The following is a 20,164-nucleotide window of genomic DNA, read 5'->3' on the forward strand; positions in this document are numbered from 1 at the left end:
AGATGGCCCAGCACATGAAAACTCTAGCTGTGCAAGTCTGGGGACCTGAGTTCAACTCACAACCCCACATAATGCAGAAGGAGAGGATGAACTTCATGGATTTGTTATTCCTGGATCTCCACATGTGTACTGTGACACAGGCACTTACCCTAACACACACACACACACACACACACACACACACACACACACACACGCATGCACGCACACACGTGCACACATAAATAATAATAATGATGATGATGATGACGACGACGATGACAATGATGATGATGGTGATAATAGGGCTAGAGATATGGCTCAGTGGTTAAGAGCATGTACTGTTCTTCCAAAGGACCTGAGTTCCATTCCCAGCACCCATGTTAGGTGGTTCACAACCAGCTTCAAGGAATCTGACACCTCTGGCCTCCTTAAACACCTGTACCCATGTGTACATTCCCTCAACACCTGTATACATACAATGCACATAATTAAAAAGTAAATAAATAAATACTTAAAAGAAAAAAGTATGCCACCTGTAGGCTAACTATAAACAAGCTGTTAAAAAATAATAATCTTCTCTATGTGAGACATTAGAGACATGTGTCCTATATTAAAGGAGCACCATCTAAGTTCACAGAAATAGAGATCCCATTTGAAAGTCATTTGGTATGTAAGAATCAATTTTCTCACATGAGTTATAGGAAAGGTGTTAATTTTTATTGTGTAAAAATAAACTCAAACCACATTGGTTGATCCTCACAAAAATTAGGTATTGAGAGATACAACAGTAAAATGAAGAAATGAATCATGGCATCTTTAAGAGCAGAGAATAAAGGGTACAAGTTTCCAGCCTGTGAGCCTTCCCATCAGAACCAAAATCCTTGTGTTATCTGCCTTGATGCTTTCTAGACAGAGCAGTACCCACTGTAGAGAGTTTTCATTCCCTTGGAAGTTTCAGTCATTCTAACCTCCCCGTCTCTGGGGTATCCGGTTAGCTGACGCCAGGAGTATAGATTCCCATCACAGGTTCATTGTTTGGTTGCAAGGAAAAGTCAAATGAAGACATAGGGTATGATTTAAAATTGTGCTTCATATTTTTAAAAAGAAATGTTCAATCTCACTGCTCTATTTAAAAATCTTATTATCTTATTAAATAACTTATGGCTATGTTTGAAGCACACATGCCTTTCATTATATTCATTTTGAGTTTTAGTCATTTTGAAATTAGATTTGAAGTAAGTTATGACATTCTTTTTGTGTGTGCTATTGGGAATTGAACCCATGGCCTTGCACACTCTAGGCATGTACTCTACCACTGAACTAAATCCTTAGCCCCATGTCTGATTTATTAAAAAGAGGAAAAATGATTTTATTTCTACTTTTACAAGAATTTAATGATGTGAAACTCATGGGAGCATCTACCGTCTCTTTACTTCAGATTCCTTATTACAATTAAGGAATGGTATATATTACAGTTTGGGAACAGTCATGCTCACCATGCTTCCCACAGGGCTGTTATCAAATTCTAAGTTCAATGCTATTAAATGTTGCTCTCCACTTGACAGTTCTGTGTTCATAGCTTAAGCAAGTATGAACGTTCTTCATAGGGATATATTATTGGATATGAACTCAGCCATCACTATACTAATTAATTATATTTATCACACAAAGATATAATTTAGTGTTGCCCTTTACCCCAAAAACCAATGAGAGACTCATATTTGGAGGAGAATTGAGTTACACTTTCTGATAATTATGCTTCCTCAAATAAATTCACCCAATTCCCCAAACACCTGGAAAACCAAGATATACCAATTTAGTATCATTGCTCTTGCAGCAGAATTTATAGACAAATTCTGAAGGATTTACTTTTCTATTTGATTTATTTGCTTATTTTCATAAATATAAACCTTATGTTCAAAATTTTAACAATTGATAGCCTTGCTTTTGCATCTTCCTTATCTATAACAGGTTTATTACATGGAGTTTAGATGTTGATACTTTTCTATGATACATGTACTTCTCAACCATTACAAGGGTGCCCTGGAAAACCTTCACTTAGTTCAGATGTCCACCGAATATTTTGTTGTTGTTGTTTTAGTAAAATCAGAATGCTGCAACTTTTCATTACTTGATGTAATTTGCAACTCAAATGGAGGCCATGAGAGCTTGAAATTCACCACAGTTATACAATAGTGCTTGGTCTCTGAAAGCCCATCACTCATGTATAGAACACTTACCTGTTTCCTCCATCCATGCACAGACCTCCATGGAGACACGGCTGACTGGCACATTCATCAAAGTTGAATTCACAGTGATCTCCAAGGAATCCAGGTGCACAGTCACAGAAGTAAGCCCCGAGAGCATCCTGACATGTGGCACCATGTAGACAGGGCTGGGATCCACATTCATCAATTTCCAACTCACAGTTTACACCTTCCAGAGAAGCCAGCACAGGAAGCCAGAAAAGTTTTAGCAAAGTGAAAATATTTTAGCTGCTTGGCAATACTTTATTTACTAAAGCACTTGTCAAATGTTATGTTACCCAAAATAATTTTTCCTCCTCTACTCTAATTGCTATTAACTCTGTGTGCTTGTGGGAAGTTGCACAAAGCAGAGCAGCTGTCGTTAGTGAGGACTGCTGCCTACAACAGCTTGTGGCTTTTTTGTCTGTGGAAACAAATAAGTTATTTTTAGAACAAAATTATTGTTAACTGTACTTTTGTTGGAATACTAAATGGACTGTTGGTTTTCTTTTCTTTTCTTTCATTATTTTGAAACACTTAGTTTAGTTAGGCCACACAGAATAGGGGGTAAAAGCTCAGGCAGGCTGGGTTGTTGTCTTAGCACAATTACCGGCTGTGTGTTCTGGTTGATGCATATAGAGACTTTAAAAGCACAGGAAAGGACTGTACGTGCTTACCCATCCTTTACTACTGTGGCGCTAATCCAGGATAACCAATCATGCATTAAAATATTGCAGGATTCCAAAGTGCCTCAGAGGTAGTGCTAAGTTTTACTTTGTTCTCCTTTCTTGAACTAAAATGCAGTTCCAACAATGTATACTATTTATAACTGTCACTGGATTCTATAAACACCCCAATTAAAAAGTCACCAGTATATAAAATTTGACTTATTTTTATTTTTTTCAGAAGAAAAACATTCTATCAGTAAAAATGAAAAGTTATCCAATAGCATCAGGCCCACCCTCACTGACTAGTCCCTTTCCAACCCTTAGCATTCATCATCTGGTGTCCCTAATCATCCTCTCTCCTCATCACTCAATATGTGATCCCTAAAAAGGACAAATCTTGTTATGTCAATATTTGCAGAAAGTTTTTAAATAGCTTCTCCCAACATCTCCAGAATAAAGCAAAGTTTCTTCATAATTCAGTCGCAGCTTCTAACAGATGGAAGCTACACTCCCTGCTGTGTGTGCTTGCGATGATATGATCTGTCCCCACATGGATGTGCCCCTTACTAGTAACGCCTCATTCGTCACCCTCTACTTCCAAAGAGTTGGGTTGAGCAGAACAAGATTCTGGAAATTACACTTAACTGCTTCTGATGTTGCCTCATTATCCCCTCAAAATGCCCTGTAATACCAATGGATTGATCACATTTCTTATTTTTCTCACCTACAGAACAGTGAACTCTTTTATGTCAATGTTTGTTATTTTCTGTGGCATTTGGCATATCTTCTTGAACAAAGGATATGATCAATTAATTTTCAATGAATATTTGTTGCAACTGTGTGGTAATCTGTTTCTTTCTCCTGAACAGTGAGCTGGCGTACCAGGACAGAGTTTCTACATCTTCAGTAAAGCTGGGTCTGCCGTCCCACAGGAGCAGGGAAGTCAATTTATGGCTTTGACAAATGTTTAAAACAAATCATGTTTTCTCAAGGACTGTCCTAAACTTCTGATACACATTTGGACATATTTATCCCTTATTATGTATCTTTTGACAACTGGAGATCTGTGTTAACGTTCTGTGCCGCTAGATAATGCACATCATATGCTATCAGTGGGGAGCAGGTCTCACACAAAATACTGTCCTTATCACTCACTGCAGCAGGCAGAGAGAACTGGACACATGAAGCGGGGCCATGACAAACCACCGTAAACACCTTACCCCCTATCTGCAGAGCCCATGCTTTGGAAATCACTGTGCTCCAGGTTTATCATGCTAAATTCCAGATTCCACACGATTTGTGTGATCCCAATGCATTCTATTTTTCTTTAGAATAAGAATTATGCTTCCTAGTTATGGGTTCCTTATGTACATCCCTTATGTTACTAATGCATGTTTGTGAGATGAGTTTCTGTACACAGAATGTAGGAAGCTCTCAATTCCATTGCTGCTATGAACAATCTGGTCCACCCTTATACACACACACACACACACACACACACACACACACACACACACACACGCAGCAACAAAATTTTAATCAGGTAAAGGTTACTTGGACTTCTTCCTTTCTTAGTTACAGCTCCTTTGTCTCCTTCCTTTGTCTTATTGTCCTAGCTAAGACTTCAAGTACTGAATTGAACAAGAGAGTGGAAGTGGGTATCAGAGTGTTCTCAAAAGATGAAATAAAATGCCTAAGAATTTTTTTTTAATGTTTAACATCTTTAGCCATCAGGGAAATTCAAATTAGAACTAACTTGAGATTTCACCTAAACACAGTCAGAATGGCTGATTTTAAAAAATGATAACAAATTCTAGAGTGAGTATGAGGAAAGGGGGGTACTTATTCACTGATTGTGGGTGTGCAAAAATCCTACAGCCTCCTTGGAAATCAGTATGTAGATTCTCCAAAAAGATAGAAATAGATCTACTTTATGATCCAGCTGTACTACTCCTGGGCATATACTCAGTGAACTCCCCATTCTAGTATAGAAATATCTTCTCATCCATGTTCATTGCTATTATGCTTATAATAGCTGGGAAATGAAAACAGTTTAGATTCCCACCAACTAATGAATGGATAATGAAAAAATGTTGCATATTAACATAGTAGGATATCATCCAGCTATTAAGAAAAATGGAATTATGAAATTCACAGGTAATGGATAGAACTGGAAATAATCGTTCTGAGTTGGGTATCTGAGGCCCAGAACAATAAATGTTGTATGTTTCCTTTAATTTATTGATACTACATTTGGATACTCAGATTTGCATGTTTCATTTGGACTATCCATTGAGGTCAGTAAATTAGTAAGCAGTAATGATGGTAAGACCCCATTGGTGAAGACACTTCACACTTGAGTCATAGAATATGGAGAAATCAAGCTGGAACTGACCTGAAAGCTTCATTTCCAATGTATAGCTTTCATAGTGATTGAATGTGCTATGTTTGCTGTCAGAGGAGAAAAATCAGCAACAGTAATACCCAGCTGAGTTCTGTGAGAGCTACAATAATGAGTGACCTGTAGGACATATCCACTGGTACAACGTGGTATGGATATCATGAGGGTAACCAATTGCTTTTGTGTGATTGTCTTAGTTACTGTGACAAATTACCCTGACAATAGCAACTTAAAGAAGAAAGCGTTTATGTTGCTTGCAGTTCAAGGGTATAGTCCATCATGGTGGCAGAAACTTGAGGTGGCTAGTGACATTATATATGCAGTCAGGAAGCAAGGAGTGATAACACACTGAGTTCAGCAAGCCTTGTCTTTTTTTATGATGACCAGGACCCAAACCCAGAAAATGGTGCCACCCACTTTTATAGTGGATCTCCCCACCTCAATTACCTTAATCAACATATTCCCTCATAAGCATGGTCAGAAGATAATCTAATCAAAATAATCCATAACAGGTGTGCCTGGATGCTTGTCTCCTAGGTGATTCCAGATCCTGTCATCTTGACCCTGTACCAGCAACATTAGCATCATGTGGGACTTGTGACAAGTACACATTCTTGAGCCTCTTCTCAAATCTATGGAATCAGATACTGTATTTCCACTGCAAGTTCTTCAGGTGGGTTTGATGCATGCTAAAGTTTGAGAGCCATTGGTACACATTGTAAGTTCATTAAGTTGGAAGTATCACTGGAGATTTCAGCACATGTTTTTATTAGAGGCATCAAAGTTTCCCTAGATAAAATAAGTGTGAAAATATTCTTTCTTTGAAAAATGGTAAGTGAGCCTTCTTTCTAGTCACTGTCAAGGCTGCCTTTTTCTTTTTATGGCCTGGATAACTCTTCTAGGTGAGATCCTAAAGTTTTACACCTAGATTTTTATGCCTTCTAAACCATGAACCAAAATCAGTTTTTAAAATATAATATTTTGGTTATGAAATAAAAATATATCTTATGCTTTAAAAGTAAGTTTAATGTGTACCTCATATGTAAAAATTAAAATTATGTGATTCTAATTCTTAAATAATTAATATACTGAAGATCTATTTTTAATTTCTTCATCCATTCTTTCATTTTTTGTGTTATGTAGGTGGTTTTTATATGTATGTTTGGACATGGTGTCTCACTGAACCTAAAACTCACCAATTGGCTGACTTGGCTAGCCAATGAGCTATAGGGAGGTTGGAATTATAGACAAGAAGTATGGAAGTGTGAATTGCACAGACTTTTACCTGGATGCTACGGATCCAAACTCAGGTCTTCATGCTTGCTCTGGCGGGCACTGTCCCAACTCAGCCATCTCCCTAACCCTTCAAATATTTATTTCATAATGAAGGAAAGGAATATTTTCACTGGAAATTTCAATACATGTTTTTACTCGATTTTTATTATCCAATTGGTCTTTCCCAGCCCTACTACAACCCAGTTTTCTAATATTGCAAGCGTCTTACTAGAAAAGGTGTACATACACTATTATCTGGTCAACTTTAAGGAGGACCTCAATTACATGAGGATTCATTGCATAAACTTGAACTAAAACCAGGCAAATGCTCCAAGACAGAGTCCTTTTCGCTAAAGAAAGCTCTCAGTACTGTCTGTGAGCTTCAACTGTAGTGGTATGCAAACAGACTCTCACCTAAAGCTTCAGTTTGGCTGGGACTCAGCTCATTTCTGCAGCCAATGAATCACAGCTCATGAAATGCAATAGTGTGCACAGAGGATTCACGCAGTGTAAGCCCTCTCCACATGCTGTGGCTCTTTCCCCGTGCTATCTCTCTGTCTTTTAAAATTTATTTCCTTTTCTTGCCTTGCTGCTCACAAGAACACAGGTCTTTTTCCACCCTGTAAACCCAGTTCTTTGTGATCATTCTCAATTCAGATGTGGCACACAGCAGCTGGGTCACTGTAACCGTTTCCAAGATTCATTAGAAGACCTAGGTAGAGTCAGGGAACTCAAGAGCATCCAGGCCGATTGTTCAAGTTCTTCTTTTTCCCTTATCAACTTTGGCTTTCCCCTTGATTCTACTCATCTTCTCTGAGATTTCTAGTAATTGGTCTAGACTGCTACAAACATCAGTATCGGTGGGATGGCTATGAAGTAAACCGATAAAAGTCTCTAAGTTCATATGAACTTAATTTCTGGCTCCCATTCCTAGATATTCTTAGAATTATCAATTAAATTTGACTCTCTGAAGGTAGGGTCTGAACATTTCTGTTCCACATTACTAGGTAATTGGTATTTCAGGGATGAGAGCCAGGATAGGATACCAGAACACAGGCTACTCTACTCTGTAGGTGACTGATGAACGAATGAGCCTTTGACTGTATTCTTGCAGCTGAGCAAATCCAGCCAGCTATGAATAGTCATGCTTCTTATGGCCTGATGTGTATTTCATATAAATTTTATTTTGTAATTACATTTTAAATATGGCTCACGAAAAGCTGAGTTATAAAAATGTGTCTGGTTGCTTAGAAAACAAGAGAAAAATATAGCCTTATGAGAACAACACCATTTTATCAGTGGACTTATTGTTACATTTCAGTGTTTTACGAGGCAAAGAACGTTGGTTATTTTGAGCCCAGAACAGACATCATGTAATGCATTGCGTAAATGAATTAATTGCAGAGAGAAGTGCATTGTTGGAAAAAATTTCAATAATTTTCATATTTTGAATATATCCTTGACATTCTTTATGTCTAAATTTAGACTATAGAAAATATTTCAATTAATGTTCAGCCCTAAATAGGACACTTATCCCATCCCTTCTAATGCTCAGGGAACATTCAGAAGAGGGGTTGGAAAGCAAGTAATTGCTGGAAGATAAGGAGAAGAGTTGCAAAATGCCATCTTTTGGATAAGACACAGCCATTAGAATTACAGACTTAGAGCAGTTGGGAAGCCTGTACTGCGTCAGCAGCCAGGCAGGGACTCGGGTGTTCTTATGCCTCACTGCTGACCTATTTGCACCCAATAGAATCAAGAAGAGTGTGAGCCATTGTTTTTATTTGTGTACCCACTAGTGACCCCGCCAATGAGAATAATTCCATTCCCATGTGCCCAGAGATGCACCTGGTTAGACTAAAGAGGTCACAAACCCAAAAAAAGCAGAAAGTCATGAATCCAGGCAGGGACCCGGTTTGGAGAAGGGAGGAATGATAGGGATGGGAGGGAAATAGGAATGGGTGGTGGGAGAGGGTAATTATAGATATATATGAGATTGTTAAAATTTGTATTAATTTTTAAAAATGCAAAAATATATCATCGAAACTTTGTGAGCAGTCAATGTGATGTACCATTATTCCATCTTTCTAAGAGATGAACTAAGAACTGGCTTGCTGCCATTTATCTGCTAGAGCATTCTTAAGCACTGGAACCTACCAATTTGTACACTGCCTTCCTAATAGGCTGCATGAAATATGGGGCTTTGGGCCAACAAGGGTAGGCATGAGGCCGAGCTGAAGAAATAGAAGGAACAGAAAACCACAACTGTCTCATCCTGAAAGTGGTCCCATGAAGCCCATGGGCTGAATCCAAAGGTATTTGTCATTCTTGTTGTTTTAAAGTTTTATTTTATTTTCAATTGAAATAAGTGTAGATTTTTATGAATATACTATAATGTTTAAACATGTGTATGCACTGTGGACTGGCAAAATCAAGCTAAACAGTACAAGTTTTGCTTTCTGTGATGAGAACACTTAAAATTCTTCTTATGGTTGGTTGAAATACGTACTATTATCTAGTATAGTTCTCATGCAATAGAACCCTAAAACTCATTTCCCTTACCTGCTGTCACCTGGTACTCGTTTACCAACATCTTCTCTTTCCTTATCCATGCTCCACTGTCTGCCAGTCTACGGCAGCCACCATTTCATAGCCTGTTCTTTGTGTCAGCCATTTTAGATTCCACGTGTGAGATTGGCTCTTTGTGCCTGACTGACTTCACTTAATACAGTGTCCTGTAGGCTCATCCAAAATGCTCCAAATGCAGAATATAAATGACCAAGAGGTACATGAAGAGACTTTCAACATTTCTAGTCACCAGAGGATACAAACTGTGGTATTATCTTACAACTGTGATATTGGCAGTGTTGGAAATGAGGAATGACGGTAAGTACTGGGAAAGTTTTGAGGGAAAGGGAACTCTCTTTTGTTGGTATGTTATGAATTTTGGAAAGCAGTATGGAAGAACCTCAAAAAACCCTGAAAATTAGTTTACCATGTGATATAGTCACCCCACTACTGAATAGATAGCTTAAAATGGGTATTTTAAAGAAACACTTGCCTTCTCTCATTCACTGAAGCACTATTCATAATAGCCAAGGTATGGTAGAAAGCAAAGTATCTATCAATGAATAGACAGGTTTTATTTAAATATGCCATCTGTACACAAAGCAATAGTAATTAACATTTGTAAAACCTGAATCTGAGCTTGCGGTTATGTAGAACTCTGACTGAAACCGCAATAATGATGATTCACACCTGCTCACAAACTCAGTGAATTCACTAAGTTTTCAGTTTTTAGCAAGTTTTCTTTCTAGTTATTAGTACCTTCCAGGACTTGGCCATTTTCATAAGTGATTAGACATTTATATTATTGAATATGAAAGGAAGAGTAAACCAATCATGCTCTCAGGGTGCTGATGTAATTGCACTTACCAGAATACTCTTGAGGGCAGACACAAGTGTATCTCCCTATCTCATTGAGGCACACAGCCTCATTCATGCAGGGATCAGAAACACATTCATCTACTTCCAAGTCACAATGCCGGCCCTGGTATCCAGGCACACAGAAGCAGGAGTAGCCATTGACTCCATCCTGGCACACAGCCCCATTGTGGCAAGGGCTGGAAGCACACTCCTTGTGATCTGTCTCACAGAACCTCCCAGTGTATCCAGCAGGGCAAATACAGACCAAGTGCGCAGGGTCTTTATGGCAAGTGCCGCCATGTTGGCAGGAGTTCCCTCCACAGGAATCGATGACAGTTTCACAGGTCAGTCCACTGTACTCAGGAGGACATTGGCACAGGAAGCCTCTTTCTCCTGGGGTGCTCACACAAGTGGCATTTCCTTGGCAGGGACTGGAGAAGCAAGGGTCTTTCCCATCTTCACAGTCTTTGACCAAATCACTGTCTATGTCCGAACAACAATTGTCTTGTGGAAAACCCTTGCACACAGAACTGTTTTGGCAAGAATTTGAGAGGCACCCGGTATGGTTTTTATTGCAAAACGAATCTAAAAGGAAATATAAAATATCAAGATTAAATTTACAAATGGCTGAGGGTAAAATTAAAGAACACTCTTTTAAACATACACATTACTGAAACATATCACCGGATATGTTCTAATGTTGAGTTTTAAGTCTTCCTTTACCCAGAAGTTTTCTATAGTTGTTAATAAGAAACTAAGACAGGAGCTGGGGAGATGCCTTGGTCAGCAAAACTCTTGCTTTGCAAACGTGAAAACCCAAGTTCGATCCCCAGAAACTATATTTAAAAATCAAGGTTTGATAGCGGACACTTGTCATTCCAGAGCTGGAGAAGTGAATCCTGGAGACTCACTGGCTGGTCAACCTAGTCTAATCAATGAATAGAAGGCCAACGAGAGACCCTAAGGAATAACATCTGAGGTGGTCTTTGACTTACACATGTGTGCTCACATCCACACTTGCACACATGCACATACACAGGTACACAATGCAAACACACACATATGCACGCATGCATGAATAAGAAGCAACAATGACTTCACAGCACTTCTTCTGCATCTTTCCCTCCTCGGGTCTAAGTGCAGTAGAATAATGAGAATCAAGCACTGTTATTCCCTCCAGCTCCTCAGAGTTCTGATGCTCACCTTCTCTTGTGGAAGACTTTAGGGAATACTAGATCATTTAGAAAGTCATCTGTGAATCAGTTGCTTAACTGAAACACCTATTTAAACAAATTCCATTTCTTGATTTATGAGTGGCTGTTTAATCAGCATCACTATTTTATGCTCTAAAAAGCAAAGCTTAGAAAAATGAAAAATAATAATAATAAAAGAATCCTGATTATCTAATGGGGTACTCTGCGCTAAACGTTCCAGGTCTTCACACATAGCATTTCTCAATCTCACAGCAACACAAAATAGTTGCATCTATCCCACAGACCAAAGCAGGTAATGTCCTGCTACAAATATATTGAAGCCAAGGGTATAAACTTCATTTTCCTGAAAACCTTCTCTGTTCGAGGAATCTATTTTTGAAAACACAATTGGAATAATGCTCCCAAGAAAAGCAATAATTCTGTGACTCTCTCTAAATTGATTGGATACATTTCTAGTTTATCATCTGAAGCATGGCGTGCTGGAGGATGTGGAACATCTTAGAACTCCTTAGAAGGCTGTTGTGTGATGAGACCTACAACCCTAGTACTTGGTAAACAGAGGCAGGTCTCAGTTTGAAGCCAGCCTGAAGTACGCAGTGAGACATTGTCACTCTTGTGTGTGTGTGTGCACATGTGTACACACACACACACACACACACACACACACACACACACACACACACACGAGAGGAAGTCATATAAATCAGAATTATATGCCTGACTATACTACTAATTTAATTTGAAGAGAGGAAAAACATTGAAGTCCTCACAGATTCACACCTGACTCTTTTACTTGATTTTCAGGAAGACTCTGGGGACCGTGAATGAAAGTGACAGTGAGACCAGGAAAGAAGACATTCATTCTAGGAAATCCTGTCAGTAGCCCAACAGGACCAAAACAAGCAGATTTCTACTAAAAAAGAAACCCCAGCCCCCCAGATGTGCCATCAGGATCAGCATTAAGCAGAGTGGAAAGTGGAGCCTCCTGAGGGATGTGTCAGCGAAGAAAAAATGCAGCGTTCTGTGTGCGAGGGAGCAGCAAGCAAACAGAGCCAGCCTAAAACTCAAAAAAAACTTCTACTGCTATTAATTTGGGGAAACTGCTAAAAGCCGTACAGGAAGGGGAATGAAGTCACTGTAGGTTGGTAGGTGAAATCAATACAAAACCCGAAGAGAAAATAAAATAAAATTGCAACTTCTGAGAATAACACTTTGCTATAAAGTAATATATAGCTGTAACCGATATTGGGAGCAGTAGACTTTAGTGGGGGTGTGTGGGGGTGTGTGTGTGTGTGTGTGCATGTGTGTGTGTGTGTGTGTGTGTGTGTGTGTGTGTGTGTGTGAGAGAGAGAGAGAGAGAGAGAGAGAGAGAGAGAGAGAGAGAGAGAGAGAGAGAGAGAGAGAGCGGCTGAAGAATTAAATAAATTTTTGTCACATTAGGATGCCAATACTTTGTTTTGCTTTGCTTTGCTTTGCTCGACATAGTCCTGGCTGTTCAGGAACTTATTATGTAGACCAGGCTGGCCTCACAGAGATCCACCTGCCTCTGACTCTGGAGTGTGGGGCTTAAAGATGGGTGCAACCACGCCCAGCTGGGATGCCAGTATTTCACGTATTTAAAGGTGAAAGAAACAGCTGAGAAATATAAATGAAGACAAAAGGAAATTGTTAGGTGTGGTTCAAGGAATTTGTCCTGGAGTGTGTGCACCTCTGGCGTGGGAAGCAGGTGCGTGCTTCGTCATAGCCCTGGGGATTCTGAGAGGATTACTGAAATAAATTTGATAAAAATACTTGCAAAACAAGCCAGGTGGATTTAAATACAGTCCACACCCTGTCCCCCCATGGTTCTGTTTCTCTGTACACCGTGACACGCTTCTAGTGAGAGTACAAGCCTCGTACTTTCCTCTCCTTGTGTCCGCTGCCACGACTATGTAGGTTTGTGGACGTGTCCCTAGGTGCTAGCAGGCCTTCTCAGAGATGCAGGTCAGCCCACCTGCACTGACTAACGAGAACAATTATCTGTCAGAAAGAACCCTCTATTTTTTCAAATTTATAAAAGTAACTTAAACTTACTACGTTTTATTTGACGTGGTCTCACCTAGGCAAGCCTCACACTTGAACTTTTTCTCTCTTTGCTTCCCGGCATGTTGGGATTACAGGCGTGTGTCACCCTGTCCGGCTAATCTAATGCTTTATCGAGACAAATGGATTCAATAATTAAATAAGCAGTTAAGGAAACGGAGCTAAGGCAAAAACTTATGATGGGTGGCCATGACCTGAGGATAGCGACCACTCCAACTTTTCCAGGGTACTTGGGGGGGAAAAAAAGTCACACGTGTCATGCGCAGCATACTGCATTCTCTCAGTAAAAAATGAAAATAATTTTAATAATTATTATGCTTTCGAGACAGACCCATTAATAAGATTTAAATTTATCATTGGGATTTAGTTCCCAGGAAAACGGGCGTAGGGAATCTGGCCTTCACACTGGCTTTCTCACTGAGAGTAGGAAACTTCACGGGGTGGTGAATGTGCAGAACAGAGGCCACAGCATCCTTTCCCTGCAGTAAAGAGCGCCATCTGCTGGCGCTCTTAAGAATCTTCATTAGTTTTAAACTTTTCCTTTTTCTCCTTCTTTTTCTTGTCTCTCTAAAAGCAGCAGGCAGAATTCTTTAAAGGAAAATGTCCCGATTGATTCCAATGAACACATCCGCAGTAGGCCTGGTGCAATTGAAGCATCCCAAGGGGCCCTTGCTGCGGGTCCAGCAGGGCTTCCCCCTCCTCCGTGGAGATGCCCATAAGGAGCCCCGAGGGCAGAGAACAGTGGCAGACGGGGCAAGAAGCATTTCCCGTAGTTTTTATAAGTAACTACTTTTGCATTTCCCATTTCCTTCCTAAAATGAAATAATTCTGCTTGTTGAAAAGTAGGAATTAATTTTACCAGTTTTGAAGATATTAAAGACTCATTTTTTTTTTTGCATGTATGAGTCAGTATATATTATTCTGTAATTAAATTTATACGGAAAACAGGCACATTGGCAATTTAGCTACTTGTGAGGTGGGCCATATTTCTTTGCCTTGTGAAACAAGAATGGATCTTTCCAGGGTGTTTGTGTGTGTGGTGGGGGGAACAGTGTAATTTTTCAGAGATTGCTTTTGACAGTGTTTACTCTTTAGTCCGTTCTGGTTTTCCTCTACTTGCCAAAGAAGAAGATAACTGAATGATATTTGGATTTTCGATTATCTGAAAAATTATCAGGTTATTGTTCAGTATCACCTCTTTGTTAGCTTTTCTATTAACCGATAAAGAGAGAGAAGCAGAGGGGACTACGGGGCAGCCCCAACCCTGTCTCTGCCTGCGGAGCCTACAACTCCTCATCTGTGAGACATGAGCAGGACAATTTGTCTCAGGAATTTTTAATGGAGATTAAATCATTAGATTTTAATCCTTGGCAAATATACTAAACACTAGATAATCACTAATCACTAGGTTATGATAATGATCTAACTAACCATACCGAGAACAAGATGTGTTGCGTAGTCCTCTGCACCTATTTATCTTAATACACACTCTAACAGTGAGTTCCTGAGTATGAATTAAGCAAGCCATGGTTTTTTAATGACGTGTCTTTGTACCAAGCAGGCACATGTATATGGACACCAACTGCAATCATCACTACATGCTACCCATATGTAAAGAAGTAATGATTGATACTCCTGAAAAACCATTTTCACCTAAGTAGTCTGTTGTTAGCACTTCCTCAGGGCTTGAGACTCTCTAAGCATTGTCTGCCATTCACTTTTATTGATACTGAATTTAAGCATCAAATTCACCCTCTGTCATCAGAAAGATGGGAAGGGGGGAAGGATGGAACGACTACGTATCGTATCTGGGTCAAAAATAGCAATTTTAATGTGCCCGTATTTAGCCAACTATACTCGACCCACTACTTTCCCAGTAGTATAGGCACACTTATTTGGGTTCATTATTGCTCAGAGGCATGAATTTTCCTGGATTTATTTATTTTGTTTTTCCCAGACTAGTAGGACATGGCCAAGGACTTAGAGAACTCATTTCTAAGGGATGTGCTAGGTTTGGTGTAGAGTAACTTTGAAAACATGACCAGGCAGTGCTTTCCGTTTTAATTTTATCTCACATTTAATCACACCAAAGGTCCCAAAGTGTGATCATTCCAACAGCATGTAGTGAATGGTTTCTGAAGTTTTTATAGAGAAAATTAAATATTTACTAATGAGATGCTGTAAAAATGAGCGGGGAAGTATAAGCGTGTTGACAGAGTCAAGCCCAAATCAACAGGTCTAAGAATTTTAATTTATGAAAATGAGGGCATTTGCTGAATTCTCTTTAGCCTGGATTTCTGCAGAGAATGAAATTCTATTCTAGGTCTGGGCTGCGTAGGGGTTGGTGCAGGAGAGAAGCATATCTTTATTCAGGACATAGTCAAAATGGCTTGCACATGGTAGGTGGTGAACAGAAAAATGTTGAATAATGAATGAGAGAGCAAAAAATAGCTGAATTCTCATTTAAGCCCTGCTAGGAAATTCTTACTTTGACCTCTTTTGGTAAAATCAAGCAGAACAAGTCATCAGTTAAACCACTCCCTTTGATCCACAGTATGACAGAATCCACATGGAACAGTTAAACTAAGATGGAGATGGATTCTTTTAAGACAATCTATTCCCCTGGTATTTCTGCTGCATCCCCAAAGCTAGGCATTCACTGTCATATATGCAGTTATCTCTGAGTATCTGGTCTCAGATACCAAATAAAGGCCAATATAATATACTGGGAAGAGTACAGGTACATGGCTAACTAGCTAGGTTTAAATTTCAGTTCAACTAACTTCTATCTCTGACTCTAGGAAAATGGTCGTCACAGTGCCTCGGTTTCCTTACTTTTAATAGGGAAAATTCAGGTGCACAGCAGGTGGGCACACAGGCTTGAGATCCTAGGTTTACAGTTTGGCTCTATTACTTATTCCTCTCTATGGGTTTTGTGGTGTAAATACGAAGGTTTCATTTTCATAAAAATGGTACTATCCCATAGAATCACTGGAATGATTAAATTAATTATCAAATACCTAACAGTGCTTGGCACAAATGAGCATGGTCAGTTATTGGTATTTTTTTTGTCATTTTTATCATCAAGAACAGAAATAATGATATACATATAAGATTCCTTGAAAAAAGTCAGGCATTAACTAGTTTTGTTTTGTTTTTTGTTTTTGAGACAAAGTTTCTCCATGTAGTTTTGGTGCCTGTCCTGGAACTCAGTCTGTAGACCAGGCTGGCCTCGAACTCACAGAGATCTGCCTGGCTCTGCCTCCCGAGTGCTGGGATTAAAGGCGTGCGCCACCGCCACCCAGCACCATTAACTAGTTTTTAATCAATACCATTTGCTTTTCCATGGAAGGTTCCAAACCCAAACACTGTAGGAGTGCTCTATTATCTAGGAAGTTCAGTTTACATCGTTGGTGCTTGATAAAACACTCTTCGGTAAATCAATTCAAGAAAGGTGACTTCATGATATCAAAAAGAACATTTTGCGTTTTTAGAGTTCTAAAACTGCCATCAATATCCTCTTAAAACCAAATGGCATACTCTATCTAGGTAGAGGCCAGCACCTCCGTATTTACTACAGCTAATTCTCAGGCAAACCCTGGTGTGCACCTTCCTTGCTCCTGCTGAGGAGACTGGCCAGAGTTCACTGATGTCACTTGTACCTCAAAGGCTGTATTCTATCACCACTTCTTTACAGGGTCCATGGCTTTTTTGAGAAACATTCCTATGAATATATTTTGAATATCTTGAGTAAGATAAGCATTTTGTAAGGTGTTTTTCTATATATTTTCTGATTGTTAACACCACCATAGATAGAGTTAAGTCCCTTCCAATCCAGAAACTTCTAGGCTCCCCACTATATACCCTACACACCTAAGAATAGGTTTGGCTTGGTGTTGGTCATTATGGTTTGGGCGATACATCACATGGGTCTTGCCTGGGGCTGCAATCATGCACACCACATCGGAGGTGCCTTCCTTCTACCAACCTCAGAAAATGACTAAGTAATGCAAATCGTGAAGACCACTTTTAGTAAATGTCAGTCAGTGAACATTTTAATAGGGTTTCATCATGTTTCTTTGCCATTTAGAATCAATCAGTCCTAGGCTCATGATGTTATTATAACCAGCATACACTTACTAATGATAGAATTTTGCTTGAGAGAATAGACATGCACTTCATTATAGCCATTGCTTCTACTAAACCAAAATGGAAATTCTCACTGTATAACTAAAACTATCCTAAATAATAAAGAACAAACTTTCCTCAGTATATAAAACCATGTTCTAAGAAGTGATCTGCAAACACAGCTACAAATTATCCTCTGTTGCAAAGCAATCGTCAGAGAAGCTTAGTGATACTGGCTTGCCACTAAAATCGATCTGAATTTACTGGTACAGTCTTATCCATGGGCTAAGTAAATGGACTGTATACAATCAATACTGAAGAAAACAGTAGGCATAACCGGTACAATATGCTGAAAGCAGCCTTTCAAAGTCTAAGAAATCCTTCTAAACACTAAAATGGTATAGATCATCAACAGAAACGTCACTATATATACATATATAAAAGGAATTTTAACAGAGTGGCTCTATGGTGTGGGCACGGCCTCTCCCAGATACCGTAGGCTATCAAATCAAACGCCCAGTGCCAGGAACAGGTTACCTTTCTTTAAGTTGTTGTCAGCGGGGACCCACAGACAGCCGACACTACAAGCTATTGCATTCTTCTTGGTTACCCTCCCAGACTTCATTCTAAGACCCATTGCTGAAGACGGCACGTGCTTCAGACATGGAACACGGAGAAATCAAGCTGGTATCAACCTGGAAGTTCCATCTCTGCTGGCTAACATTTATGATGCCAGAAGGTTCTATTTACAGTGCAGGGGGCGGGGGAGTGTTCAACAATAAAACTCATCTGTGAGCACTGTGAGCTACAATCATGAGTGACCTGGCAAGATGGGCCCACTGCTGGGATAGTGACATGGAAGGTATAGGGGTAAAAGACACTTTTTATTGTATTAAAGCCACCCGCAATATCGAACTCACATCTAGTGCTCTAACTGGGCCAAAAGCTTGTAACTGGCTATGCCATAGACCTCCGAGGAGAGTCTAATACTATCACCCTGTTAAATGACTATAGTTTTAAACACACCCCATCCTATTATCTTTATACCCAAAGACTAGTGCGTCTCTCAACCCTCATCAGAGAAGCTTTATTTTGTAGTGGATGGAGATTAATACTGAGACTCACAGCTGGTTGTTGTGCAAAGAATAAGACTGTGGAGTGCTCAGCTCTAAATCAGGAATCTATATCCTACCACCCTATCCCCCCCCCCCCCGGCGCCCCCCCCCACACACACACCAGGCTCAGGGGTCATGGTTAGACAGGAAGCGGAAAGACTTAAGGGCCAGAAGCAGTGGTCATCTATAACAAAACAGTATTTGCTGGACATGACAGGACCATTCTGCCCATGAACTCACAAGAGCTGTACCTGCCTAAGAAGTCCAGCACCCGATCAAACCAAGTAAAAGCCCAGTATGGAGTCATCAAGTCTCACCCCTCGCTGAAAGCTATTGGTAATTGATGGCTTTGGGGGGAGGGGAAGCCAATTTTGTCCTGGGGTATGACCCCAGAAAGGCAACCTATACTCCAGTAGATGGTTATGGTTCTATACCCATGCTTCTAAGGCAGCACTGAGTAAACAGAGCACCCTTTTAAAAAAGAGAGTACATGACAGGGGAGAAGAATCGTAGTGAGGATATGAATTAGAGCGGAAGAAACAAAAGTGGACTTGATCAAAACACACTGTATATATGCATAAAAAGCCTGAAAAATCAAGTCAAAAATGATAAAGCAATTTAATGCTAATACTGACATAAAATGGCTCTAAATACTTGGTTCCTGAGGGTAATGCATAACCCTATAATTTTATTTACCTTCTATGGAAAGATTATGGGATATAGAAATGTTATATTCATCTTATAAACGTGGAATTTTTCTGGAATGTCAAATAACTTCTTTGGTTTTGTGTATCTCATATATAACAGAACGGAATGCCAAGGGACTTTAAGACATTTATTTGAAAAAAAAAAAAAAGTCAAATAAAGAAGAAAGAGTCAGGAAAAGAAACACTGAAAAGGTTATTTCAGCCTGTTCTTCCCAAGCATCAGCGTTCATCTGAAGCAGCGACTGGAGTGTTGTTAAGCTGCAGCTTCAGCACGTTCCGGCTGAAGCCTGACACTTGCTTTCCCAGGAAACTCGCAGCTGCTGCTGTTGGTCCAGGACTGCACGGAAATAGCATGTGTTTGCACCAGCTCAGCCTCTCAGGAGCTGAGTGGGAGCCCCATAGGCAGTGAGGGTGCTATGAACTCCATTAAAAACAAAGCACAGGGCTGGCGAAAGGGCTCAGCGGACGAAGGCGCTTGCTGCCAAGCCTGGCGACCTGAGTTCAGTCTCTGGGACTCGCATGGTGGAATGAGAGAACCTACTCCCCCAAATCCAAAAGCCATGGACGTGGGTGTGTGCACACATGAACGCGCACACACACACACACACACACCACAAATAAATAATAAAAATAAAAACATAAATTGAGAAAATTAATGTCAACATATTTAGTTTAACCAAGTATACTGAAAATATAATCATTTCCACATACAATCACCATAAAAATGACCGAGATAAAATGCCACCATTTGTTTTCACTTTGAAACCCAGTGCATACTTTACCCTTGGACTTGTTTTCACAGCCACATGTGAGTAATGGCTGATGCCCCAGATAGTGTGGCACTTGATGTTCTCATGTGTTTGTAGAAGCAACTAACCTCTGGAAGAATAATAATGCAGGGGTGATGACTATGCAAAATA

General features: G+C 39.8%; 1 protein-coding gene across 3 annotated transcripts in view; it reads right to left on the reverse strand.

Annotated features, from left to right (window-relative positions):
- Nucleotides 1-20,164, reverse strand: part of Crb1 (crumbs cell polarity complex component 1) — a 185,045-nt gene that overhangs the window by 138,053 nt on the left and 26,828 nt on the right. For all 3 annotated transcript variants that reach the window (XM_052737099.1, XM_052737098.1, XM_052737097.1), the window contains exons 2-3: nucleotides 10,008-10,583; nucleotides 2,223-2,418 (exon numbers count right to left, since the gene is read on the reverse strand). In XM_052737099.1, the coding sequence (XP_052593059.1) occupies nucleotides 2,223-2,418; nucleotides 10,008-10,583 (772 nt within the window). The remainder of the gene's footprint in view (nucleotides 1-2,222; nucleotides 2,419-10,007; nucleotides 10,584-20,164) is intronic.

Source organism: Peromyscus californicus, unplaced genomic scaffold (assembly GCF_007827085.1).
Source record: "Peromyscus californicus insignis strain IS unplaced genomic scaffold, ASM782708v3 Scaffold_14__1_contigs__length_90479793_seg_2, whole genome shotgun sequence".
Classification (NCBI taxonomy): Eukaryota; Metazoa; Chordata; class Mammalia; order Rodentia; family Cricetidae; genus Peromyscus; species Peromyscus californicus.